Source organism: Sapajus apella, unplaced genomic scaffold (assembly GCF_009761245.1).
Source record: "Sapajus apella isolate SASKATOON/1434 unplaced genomic scaffold, GSC_monkey_1.0 scaffold26, whole genome shotgun sequence".
In the NCBI taxonomy this organism is placed as follows: domain Eukaryota; kingdom Metazoa; phylum Chordata; class Mammalia; order Primates; family Cebidae; genus Sapajus; species Sapajus apella.
Genome location: NW_022436966.1, coordinates 18,512,300 through 18,524,848, shown reverse-complemented (window position 1 = coordinate 18,524,848; position 12,549 = coordinate 18,512,300). Strand labels below are relative to the sequence as shown.

At 41.5% G+C, this 12,549-nt stretch overlaps 1 protein-coding gene across 8 annotated transcripts in view; it reads left to right on the top strand.

Moving 5' to 3' along the window:
* SPTBN1 (spectrin beta, non-erythrocytic 1) overlaps nt 1–12,549 on the top strand; it is a 214,328-nt gene that overhangs the window by 159,205 nt on the left and 42,574 nt on the right. For all 8 annotated transcript variants that reach the window (XM_032292124.1, XM_032292128.1, XM_032292123.1 and 5 more), the window contains 8 exons: nt 430–521; nt 1,818–1,898; nt 2,297–2,412; nt 5,634–5,746; nt 6,526–6,713; nt 7,722–7,839; nt 9,349–9,507; nt 10,492–10,794. In XM_032292124.1, the coding sequence (XP_032148015.1) occupies nt 430–521; nt 1,818–1,898; nt 2,297–2,412; nt 5,634–5,746; nt 6,526–6,713; nt 7,722–7,839; nt 9,349–9,507; nt 10,492–10,794 (1,170 nt within the window). The remainder of the gene's footprint in view (nt 1–429; nt 522–1,817; nt 1,899–2,296; nt 2,413–5,633; nt 5,747–6,525; nt 6,714–7,721; nt 7,840–9,348; nt 9,508–10,491; nt 10,795–12,549) is intronic.

The following is a 12,549-nucleotide window of genomic DNA, read 5'->3' as shown; positions in this document are numbered from 1 at the left end:
TCTGATAGTTTGGAAATGGTGCACATAGTGCCCTCATCAATGAAAGTTGCCAATCGTATGAAAAATGTTTACTTATGAAAAACCGAACTCAGCCTTTTTTGAGGGTCTGATGAGATTCCATATGCACCGTATGAACCGCTGTGCTTCGAACTGGAAAGATGGGCTGTCTCAGGGATAGAAATGACTTCTCATAGGTGCTGGGAAATCCCTTCAGTCTTCTGTCTGTGTGAAGTAGAAAACCTAGTTCTGGTTCTGTTTCTGAAGTGAGCCCTGGACTTCAGGAAGCAGTTTTCATTGATAGGGTAGATTGTCTTCAGGGTGAGGCTTTGAGCTACAGTTTATTCTTTATGTATATGCAGACCTGTTCTTCAGTGTTTCTGTGAGGCAGCTGACCCATCTATTTGTCTAATATTTCTTTGTAAATCTTAGATCCAGGATATCAGTGTGGAAACTGAAGACAACAAAGAGAAGAAATCTGCCAAGGATGCATTGCTGTTGTGGTGCCAGATGAAGACAGCTGGGTGAGTGTGAACGCAGAGGGTATTGAGGCTGCTTCTTCCAGGACTGAGTTCCACTGCAGTCATCACTTAGAAGGTGTTGACAGGTATCTTTTCCACTGCTTCCATTGAGAAGTCTTGTTAACTTGTAAGCACTTGATACGATGACTTTTCAGTTAGCTCTCAGAATGGAAGGAGTTCTGATTTATATTTTAGACGTGTCATGTCTTCATAATCAGTTTCCTTCTCTTTATTAAGAAATCTCCAGAGAACATTATATTTTGAATTTTAAAACCCTGGAAGCATGTTTAGGAATCATACCCATGATATTTTAAGAATACAGTTCTCAGTTTTCTTCACCCTTTAATTTCGGTTTTGGGGAGCTTTCTTTGCACAGTAAACATTAGCATAATCTTTTACCTGTCAGTTTTCGTTTCTTTTGTTTTTTTCATTGAAATTTCAGTGAAGCTGTTTTTAGAAAACTGCATCTTTTTTCTCGCTTACTAATGTTAGGACTCAACTGATACTAAGCCTTCGAGTTCTTAGCAAATTGGTTTAAGGTAATAGGTGCTTACTGAGACCTAATTTTAGGTTAATTAGATTTACTGTTAGAACTACTTTAGGTATAGATGTAATTCTAATGAACATGAAAATCAGAACTCCATCCATTCTGAGAGCTAGCTGAAAAGTCATCATGTCTGTAAAGAGCTCTGGCCTAATAAAAGGGTCAAGTCAGGTATGAACCTTTAATCAGCCACTAACATAAAGTTATTAATAGTCAGTATGGCATAGAATAGCTGATTCATTATGGGTAAGTTTCAAACATAAATTTTTCATGGAGGTACTACTTTTTACAAATTTCATCCAATTAAGTGGCATATGGAAGAAATAAAGCTGAGTGTCACATAAACAGATAGTGCCACCTCTTCTTATTCCAAAGTAACGTGTGACAAGGGACTGCAGGTCCTGGTGTCTTTGTAGGTGGAGTATAAAGCCATTAGAAGTAGAGTCGTCAGAGGTGTCTAGGTTGTGGTCACTTTTTCCTAAGTAAGAGTAGTATTTTAAATCTAGGACACAGTTCACATCTTTTGTGAGATTGAATTACCAAGCAAGAAAAGCCACACGGATACATGTTTTATTTTTATTTTATGGCAAGTTAGAGTTGGCAGGATATTTGTTCTGACTTGATTGTTCGTATTGATATTCACTGCTTTAGGTTTTGCAATGCTTACAGACTTTTTATTAACATAGCATTTGGCAAAAGTATAAACCTCCTTGTGGTAATTGTGTTGCTTTTCCCTTGTGCTTTGTCCTTGGCAGGTACCCCAATGTCAACATTCACAATTTCACCACTAGCTGGAGGGACGGCATGGCCTTCAATGCACTGATACACAAACACCGGTAAGTCCATACATATCATGCTAGCAATTGTGGGATAAAATGTTGCTGTCCTTCCATAGCAGGTTTGGGTGACTTTGAATTCCCATCCATTGCCTTAGCTATTGCACCATGATGGAAATTCCTACCTTCCATGTGAAGAAAATGTGGGAGACTATCTAAATTCTTCCAAACAAAATAAACAAAACAGGTTCACCCTTAATCTTTTTTTTTCTTAGTAAACTTTGAAGTGTTTATTCAAAAATCAGGTTCCATTGTTTGATGATTCCGTAATAGTGTATTTTTAAAGTTTTACTCCACTAAGTGGTGATTTTAACCTTTTTGGACTAACAATCATGTTTCAATGGTCATATTTTTTTTCAAGCCATGATTTTTTTGTGTTCCACTGTTGTTCTGCACAGGCCTGACCTGATAGATTTTGACAAACTAAAGAAATCCAACGCACACTACAACCTGCAGAATGCATTTAATCTGGCAGAGCAGCACCTTGGCCTCACTAAACTGTTGGATCCCGAAGGTAGGGACTCGGGGTAACAGGTGGGATTGTTAGCATCTGTAGCATCCAGGTGTTAATGTAAAATCTGTTTTGTCTCAGTATGTTTCATTTGTACAACATGCTTTGGGAATTATCAAAGGAAGAGCTTAATTTTGGTTATGGGAGTTTTTTGAGGATTTGTGGAAAGGATGACACTCAAAAAGGCCTTGAAAGATGAATACGATTTAAACAGAGTCTGAAGGGACCATGTGTGGGCAGAGGGACTAGCATGAGCAAAGGTGCGGAACCAGGAAAGAGGAAGGCGTGCTTGAAGGACTAATAATTTGTTGGGAATGGTGTTTAGGATAATAGTAGGGAATACCACTATTCCCTGCTATTAGTGGATGAGCAACAGGCAGTGAGTTATTGAAGGTTCTTAGCAGCTGTGCTCAAAGTAGAAAAGTAGAAAATCTGGCATAGGCTCTCAGTGAACGCTTGTTGACTGACATTTATCTGAAGGTGGCAAGCAAATTGGATGGGGTTGGGTGAAGACTGAAGGCAGGGGGCCTTATTACTAGGCTGTGCTTTGCTTATGAGCAAGTAAGAGTTTAAACGAGGAAGGTGCATTTGGGAAAGGGGAGTGTCAGGGTGGAAGGAGCAGCAGTCTTACAGCTGACTGCTTGGAGGCTGACCACATCCCATGTTCTGCATGGAACTAATCCTTCTTTACTCTCTGGGTCCCTGTGTAGCTTGGAGCTGACTTGTGTGGAGCAGTCCCCAGGTTGTAGCTCCCTTGCTTAACGAAATTCTAATTCTGGGTTCATTTCATTGTGAGCTCTCTTAGGAACTTTTTCTAATTTTGAGAAGCCTTTAAAATATCAGGATTTGTTTGTAGTGCTAGAGATTTATAGATCCTCTCGGCTGTGAACAAATATTAGAGAGGAAAAAATCGTGTGTATGTGAGTGAAAGTTTAAAGTTCTTATCAATATAGAACAGGAAGTTTACCTCCCCAAGGGTAGATCAAGGTCATGAGGCTGCCATGCAGGCTTCTTGCGATTTTCCAATGCTTCAGATTTACTGATATGTTGGCTACAGGAAGCTGAGAGAAAGTTATCTTTGTGCTAACCCATTAAATGATTTCTCAATATAAACAGAAAACTAAAATTCCTTGGGTTTTGATAAATCTTTGTGCTTAACCCCTACCTTACTATGGGAAGGAATTTTTCCTTAGCCGTACTTCTTTGTGCTTTAATAAAGAACCTTTTTTTCCTATCACAGTGACAACATTTTTTAATAACTTGCTCATTAGTTAATCTTTCTAATCACTGCCCAGTCTGAAAAGGGGGATTGATGTTTCCCAGATCACAAGACAAGGAGCTAAAAAAGGCAGCTGATGTCACTTTTGTCCTGTGAGTTTGATCTTGATTATTAGTTGTCGAGTGCCCCAAAAGGCATCAGGTAAAATATACTTGTAGACAACTTAAATAAAAAGTTTTGTTTGCTCACTTCTTTGAGTTACGTTGACATTTTGTGTTGATTAAATTGGATGCCTACACTGGCATTTTTTTCTGGCTGCCCTCCAATTCACTTTCCCTTTGTGCACACTTTGATGGGTTGAGCAGACGCAGGAGCCCTGGGGTAGGGAACAGTAGCTATGATTCTGGCCCTTACCACCACTGGCTGCCTTAGTGACCCTGGGCAGGGAGTGTGCCAGCCTTGTGTCCTAATGTTCTGTTTAAGAGAAACAGTCTTGCTCCATGCAAGGCTGTCAGGGGTGGCAATAGGAATGGAGGTGTGTCTATGAATGTGTATTGACAAAGAGTCTGATAATATTTGTTAAGAGCTGTCCTGTGTGTTCTCTTCGCAACCTAGCCCAAGTTGAGTGCTTTTCTCAATATTGCCAAACTTCAAAGACTTGCCATTTTAAGTTGTTTGTTCCTTCTCTCAATACCTATTTATTGACCACCTACTTTGTGCTGGACCACACAGTGGGAAGGTGGGAGGTAGAGTGGCATAGGGGCTTCCCAGCACAGGCTTCTACCCTTGGGGACTGAGTTTTGTAAGGCAAACAAAACATGCATAAAAAATCATAACCTGCCAAAAAGTGGACTGTGTGTCCATACAAAGCCCTAAGGGAATAGAGGAGGGAGACCATAATTTCAGCTCTAGGGATCATAAATGGTTGTGTTGGGTGGTAATTTTTGAAATGGACCTTGAAGGATAGCAAGAAAATTGTGGGGTCACGAAAGTTATTTCAGACAAAGCAAAGTCGTGAGTAAAGGAAGGCATATTGAAATCTATGTGGTGTGTATAGGGAATCATGAATGGTCAAGTTTGATTCAGAAATATAGTGCTAGATGCAGTGGCTTGCACCTGTGATTTCAGCTACTTAGGAGGCTGAGGTGGGAGGGTTGCTTGAGCCCTAGAGTTTGAGGCTGCATTAAGCTATAATCATGTCACTGCATTCTGGCTTGGGTGACAGTGTGACCCTGTTTCAAAAATTTTTTTAAAATAAGGGATACAGAGCCTGAGAGGTAATAGGCTATAGAATTTAGAAGTGTCTCAAATGATGCTTGACACTTGAAAGAAGCCTGGTGAGTATTTGAGAAATTGATGGAAAAAAGATAAGGAAGGTTATAGCCAGATTGTAGGGGACTGAAACGCCTATATTTCATTCTTCAGACTGAGTAATTTTGAGCTAGGAGCAACTGTATTCACAGCTGCGCTTCTGGAAGATCAATCTGGGTGCACTATGTGAAGGAAGTTGAGTATTAGGGAAAGCTAGTGGAGGGAGCCATTATTTCAGGTCTGGTTATGTGACAGGATATGGGTGTGAACCATGAATGACAATAAGGATTCCATAAATAAGGGTCATCCCAACTCAGACTCTGAGTTGCTGAATACTGGTAACAAGGAGATAAAGATATCCAAAGACTGAGTGACAGGGGGATGGTGCTGGTCCTGTAGGTAGAAATGAGGACTCAAGCAGAGCAAACCCAGTGTGGTGGTGAGGCAAGAAGAAGAACATGTGTGTCTGTAGAAGGCATTTCATGAATATTCACATAATAAAGGAATCAGTGAGATGGTTTCATCTTGTTATTTACAAGGTTATTATCCTTGTAAATAATGCACTGATGGCAGAACGCTTAAGTACAAACATGAAGACACTGCACTGCTCGTATTGACCAGCAGTTTGTTCCTGCTGCCTGGGCGGGGCACAGTAGCATGCAGCACACTGAACAGAGTCTTCTCTGGGTTGCAGACATCAGCGTGGACCACCCTGATGAGAAGTCCATAATCACTTACGTGGTGACTTATTACCATTACTTCTCTAAGATGAAGGCTTTGGCTGTTGAAGGAAAACGAATTGGAAAGGTGAGCTCATGCTATTTTTGTGAGTTGTGAGACATAATTAGGGTTTATTGAGCCCTCATTCTCCCATCCACTCATAAAGTTTGCCAATAGCAATTTGTAGTGGACTTTCCAGATGGTAGGGAAGTTGGCAGAAGCCTCTTCATCCTGAAGGGTAGGTAACGAGGTGAGAGAGATGACCACCATATTTAGGAAAGGATCTGAGGGCTATCTCAAACCCAGAAACGTTCTTCTCCTCAACCTTTCCAGGAAATTGGGTATTGGAAATCTGATTGAGTTAGCTAATGTCTTGGGTGTGACATCCTGCTTACCACAGTTGAAAAGTCCCCAGTATCATGCTTTCTGCTGTTTGTTTGGCTGATGTTCACCTACCATGTTTTCAAAACACCTCAGACCAGATGACTTTGTCGTCTCAATGCAGTGGAGTCGATAATGGGCATTTATGGGAAAGGACCAAGCTATATAGAGCCCTTTTTGTTTTTCTAGGGATTTCAGATGTTGGGCTACAGAAATCATTCAGAATCTCATTGCTTGGGGGTTGGGAAGTTGCAGAACCAATTACAGTTAAGCTGTCATTGCTCACAAATAATAGTCTGCGTGCCTCTTAGCAAATGGTTCCTTGAGTTAAAATGCTTGTGCCCAAGTACAGCCGAACTGTTTCGGAGGCTGCAGATCTTTTTCAAAGCCAATTGTTTTGTGTCCTTGGGCTCGTGGAGGATTGCAATTATATTTAACTCATGGGGTAACATGATCTTTTCAATTTCTCTATCACTTGTTTACAGGTCCTTGACAATGCTATTGAAACAGAAAAAATGATTGAAAAGTATGAATCACTTGCCTCTGACCTTCTGGAATGGATTGAACAAACCATCATCATTCTGAACAATCGCAAATTTGCCAATTCACTGGTTGGGGTTCAACAGCAACTTCAGGCTTTCAACACTTATCGCACTGTGGAGAAACCACCCAAGTAAGATGCAAATTGTAGTGTGTGACCATTAATATGGAAAGACACATCACTATAGCCAACAGACCCCTGTGTTCTGACTTCTGTAATCTCATCTCTTAACTGAATGCCTCTCACCAGTGGCATGTCCTACTCCTTTTCATCTGATTCTGTGTTGCTGAGATTTATGACAGATCATGCCCTCTCTGAGCCCTTCCCAGTAGAAATGTGCCACTGATCTACAGGATATATGAGAATTCTAAGAAATGGTACAAGTCTCCATCCCCTTATCCAATACCATTGTGCCTAGTATGTTTCAGGATTCATAATTTTTGGATTTTAGAAAAACAGCGTAGCTCATATGTTGTATATTACAAGACCCCAGATGGGACTAAGGTAGTAATCCATAAGCCCAATAATTATCTATAGCAGGATGTGTAAATATTCACATTATTATTAGATAAAGAAAGACAATAAATAATTTCATAACAATTCAGATCAAGTTTTGCAACCCCCCAAAAAAGTTTGATTTTTCGTATTTTTTTAGGTTCATAATTGTTAAATAAGGAATGTAGACCTTATCTATTGCTTACCATAGTTCCAAAGTCATTTTTTCTTTTCTGAAAACTCAGTTGCATATACCTTGGTAAGGTCTCTAAAACCCACTGAAAATTACATTAGGCAGACATTTGAAATAATCCATGTTGAATGCATTCAACTGCACTGAATAAATGAATGAATGAAATCCATTGTCCAGGATTTAGGGTTTAAACCTTGATTGAAGTGAATACGAAAGAGTATTGCATGCCCTTGACACCGTCATAAATATAAGTTTAGTAACAACAAATAACCACAAAAAAATTCCAGTTTGGTACTTTTCAAGGTTTGTAATCGCCAATAAGTGGCCTACTGCTGTTTCTTTGACATGTGTTTCACATAAGTCAGACCACAGTTAAATGGTTTTTTAAATGCATGACTGTGTGAATCTTTTTTTTTCTCCAGTAACAAATGAATGTTTTCCCCTGTGTTTAGATTTACTGAGAAGGGGAACTTGGAAGTGCTGCTCTTCACCATTCAGAGCAAGATGAGGGCCAACAACCAGAAGGTCTACATGCCCCGGGAGGGGAAGCTCATCTCTGACATCAACAAGGTAAAGTGGATCCATACTTAACATGGGCCCTGACCTCCTGGAGGCTTCGGGTCCTATCACTAGGTCTCAACTGCTAAGAGGACAAGAGAATGGAAGGGGCTGTCTCCATCTGCTGAATTAACAGTTGGCAGCTGGCGCTCAGGTGTGACAAAGGATCAAGCAAGCAGTGGTGCTGGGGTAGGCTGCAGGAGGCTTCCGGGGAGCAATGTTAGATTTTATCAAACCAGCTTTGGTGCAGGCCAGTCACCGTGTTACTCAGATACATATTACTTTTACCCCTCATCTGAGACAATCGTTTCAAACATCTTTAAATTACAGAAAGAAGAAATTGAAGCCTTATTTAATGTGTTTGGAATCTGAGAGGTTGTGGGGTTTCGGATATTGGCTTCTTCCATTAGAGAAGCTGTCAAACAGTTTTCAACATCGTGCCTATTATGCCTGCGGTTATAGAAATTCGCAGCAGGCATTATTTCCAACTAGAAAGAAATTTGAGAAATCTAGAACTCTGGTCACTTGTACACACCTGCATTCCTTTTTTCTGCTCATTAAAAATAATTTTTTTTAAAAAATGGAGCCAAGGTCTCACTGTATGGCCCAGGCTAGTCTTGAACTGCTGGCTTCAAACAGTCCTCCCACCTCTGCTTTCAAAGTGCTGGAATTACAGGCGTGAGCCTCTGCACCTGGCCCCACTTAGATTCCTTTGAGTGGAATGTTTGGATCTTATTTTTTTTATGTGAAGAAAGATATTTCACAGGAATGAATTTCATGTGGACAATAGGTCAGGATTTTGAAAGAAATATTCAGATGTGTAAATTTTTTTTTTTTTTTTTTTGAGACGGAGGCTGGAGTGCAATGGCGTGATCTCGGCTCACCGCAACCTGTGCCTCCTGGGTTCAGGCAATTCTCCTGCCTCAGCCTCCTGAGTAGCTGGGATTACAGGCACGCACCACCATGCCCAGCTGATTTTTTGTGGTTTTAGTAGAGATGGGGTTTTCACCATGGTGACCAGGATGGTCTTGATCTCTTGACCTCGTGATCCACCCGCCTTGGCCTCCCAAAGTGCTGGGATTACAGGCTTGAGCCACCGCGCCCGGCCTTTTGTAAATTTTTAAAATGTGGCTCAGGGTGGAATGAATGAGATTCGTATGATTTCTTAGAAAAGTCATTTATCTTTTTCATATGATCAAAGCTGTTTAAGATAATTTATTTCCTCTTAAAGTAAAAGATTTATAATTGACTTATATTGCTTTATATCTATAGTTTTGTTTTCCAAATACAACACAGAATTTTTAGATTTAGATGACAGAAGAGTGTTTCCTTGAGGATACAGTGAGAGAAAAATCCCTTTTTTTCCCCTCAAAGCTTGAGAGCCAGTGAAGGTGGGAATGGGATTTCCCATTCAAGTTCTCAGGTCTTTTTGAGCAATACTAGCTGTTGGCTATAGTCACGGAAGTTTCCTTGAACACTGCAGGAAACTGTGTTTATGTGTGTGTATTTTCATTTTTGTAGGCCTGGGAAAGACTGGAAAAAGCGGAACATGAAAGAGAACTGGCTTTGCGGAATGAGCTCATAAGACAGGAGAAACTGGAACAGCTCGCCCGCAGATTCGATCGCAAGGCAGCTATGAGGGAGACTTGGCTGAGCGAAAACCAGCGTCTGGTGTCTCAGGTTCTGCTCTAGGCATTGTTAAAAAGATGGTTCCTGGGGTAATCTAGAAACACAGACCATCCCCAGGGGCAGAGGGCCAGAGAACAGCTGCTTGTCGACATCCAGCATTCTGGAGGAGCTGTCGGGTCATCTCGGCCACTTCCCATGAAGAGGATGTTTATAATTTCTGATACACATTTCTATTTATGTAACTTTTCATAGATTTGGAAGCAGCTCAAGCAGAGTTTGTTTAGAGCCATTGAGTGTGTATGAACTATTCACATTTATAATAAGTTTTAACAGTTTCTCTCTTTTCTTTAATCTTTGACCTTCGAGACATTTAGACTGGTTGTGAAATAAAAGTGGCTTGCTTTTCCACTTGGCTTGACGTAAGCTGTTACCTGCTCAAGCTTTTCAGTAAGGTACTAGATAAGAGCTGGGCTCCTCTGCAAAATGAGCAGTTACTAGTTTGCTTTGAGGAGGGCATCTAAGCTCAAGGCAGAGACCAGTGAGGTAGGGAGACTCAGGAGTCTGAGTTGGCTTTAAGACCACCAGGGATTAATGTGTGCTCCGGATTTTACATTTGTTCTGTTTTTTTTCTTTTTGGGGGGGAGTGGGGAGTACTGGGGGCATGGGACAGGAGGATTATTATTATTATTATTATTATTATTATTACTATTTGAGACGGAGTTTTATGCTTGTCGCCCAGGCTGGAGTGCAGTGGTGTGATACCGGCTCACTGCAACTTCTACTTCCCAGGTTCAAGTGATTCTCCTGCCTCATCCTACCAAGTAGCAGGGATTACAGGCATGTGCCACCATGCCTGGCTAATTTTTGTATTTTTAGTAGAGACAGAGTTTCACCATGTTGGCCAGGCTAGTCTCGAACTCCTGACCTCAGGTGATCCACCTGTCTCAGCCTCCCAAAGTGCTGGGATTATAGGTGTGAGCCAACTGGCCTGGAAGGATTTTTTATTTTCTTTGTTTTAATTCCATTTTTCTGTAGGACAACTTTGGATTTGACCTTCCCGCAGTTGAGGCCGCCACCAAAAAGCACGAGGCCATTGAGACAGACATTGCCGCATACGAGGAGCGTGTGCAGGCTGTGGTAGCCGTGGCCAGGGAGCTTGAGGCTGAGAATTACCACGACATCAAGCGCATCACAGCAAGGAAGGACAATGTCATCCGGCTCTGGGAATATCTACTGGAACTGCTCAGGGCCCGGAGACAGCGGCTCGAGATGAACCTGGGGCTGCAGAAGATATTCCAGGAAATGCTCTACATTATGGACTGGATGGACGAAATGAAGGTAAAACCTGACCGAAAGGAAGGAGGCCAGAGCTGATCTAACTAGGGCTCTCTTTTCTAGGACTTACTCACTAAACCCCTACATACAGCTGCGTGCCTTGTCTAACTGCCCACCTGTACAGCTAGAGAGTAGCTACATCACCCATGGGAAAATTGGTAGGTCAGTAGTTAAATGAGACGTGAAGGGTGAAAAAGCTGTAAAGACTAGTTGAGTAGCTAGAGCTCTGTTTCTATGAGTAAGACCTATCTTAGATATATTCCAATGTAGGGAATCAATCACATTGTGGTTTTCTTTATTTTTAATTCTTCAGGGTTAAACTAACTTACCATTTCATCGATCTGTGAGTGAGTGATACTACTTTGGGGAGAGGGGGTCCCAGAGAGGTGGTGTTGGGAGGAGGGAGAGTAGTAGGTGCTGTGGACAGAGGATAGGCCAGGAACCAGGCAGCCAGAGTTCTGATTGTGAGTGTCTGAGTTGCCTAATCTCTTTAAGCCCTTTTTCTTAATCTTTAAATGGAGATTGTACTTCCTATCTACCTTAACCAGTTATTTCGAGGATGGAATGCAGTAATATGTGCACGATCATAGGATGGGCTGGTTGGCAGCGGCTGCTCATGCCATTTATTGACCACTCTCAGTGTAGAGTTCCATCTGTTTCCCCTTCCCAGGAAGAGACCTGCTGTTATGCCATGGCCCTGTACCTGTTCATGTCCTCCGATGCAGGCCATGGATTGCTCAGCCATGTCAAGCAGTTCTCTCAGCTGGTAGGCCTGTAGCCTTGTAGATAGAAGAGAATAGGTCAGTTTTCAACAGTCCCATGAAGATTCCTTTGTCTCAGCACGCTGTGTTCCCAAGTTTGACTTTATGCAAGAGATTTCCTTCCCAAGATGTAAGCTGTCATCTGTTGCCTACCTCTTGGACTGTTTCTGGCGGAGGGGCAAGGCCACCTGATATCATCAGTTTTCCCTCCTATTGTTCCAGATTTACAGTGTTCTTAGGTTTGGCCTCTCTTGACCTCTTGAAATGGAAATGTTGGTAAAATGTAGCAGAGAGGGACTTTCATTTTATAAATCATGATGAATGTTGTAATTCAGGTTGGCCCAAAGACTTCCTCAGAAGTAAGAGTGAAGCAGAAATTCCATCTGGCGAGGATGTAGAATGAGGCCCCCAAATTTGGCTGGTTAATGGAAGAAACAAGAAAGTATCAGTGAGTTCAAACTTAAACCCTAGAGTTGCTTGGGGTCTACTAAGCAAGACAGCCGCCTGACCATGCTTTCCTTATTAGGTTAAAAATATGGCTTGTAAGCTTTTCAAGTAGATTCTTCTCCCATGGATTGTGTAAGTACAGTAGAGGCATACCAATAAGCTCTTAACGGAGGAAAAGCATTCACTTACAGGCTCAGCAACTTCTGAAAGATTTCTTTCAACTTTGAAGTGACCAGGTCTATCACCTTTATTTTATTTTACATTTTGAGTAGTTGTTACGGTTTCTTTTCTTGAAGCTTCAGTTTATATTTTGAAATCTTTCATATAGCCCTCTCCTTCCCCTGCCACATTTTTCTTCTGTTTTGCACTCTTTAGTGTAGATTTGGCTTGCTTATTCTAAGGTTGGTGATCCTTAGTTTGTGATAGCTCTCCTGACTCAGGCTTTCAGGTTTGATTTGTTTTGTTCTTGTTTATTGGCCCTCATCTTCCCCTGAAGGTATGGGGTTCATAACAGGCTAGAGGGAAGGTGCAGCTTTGTTGCTGCCTCTCT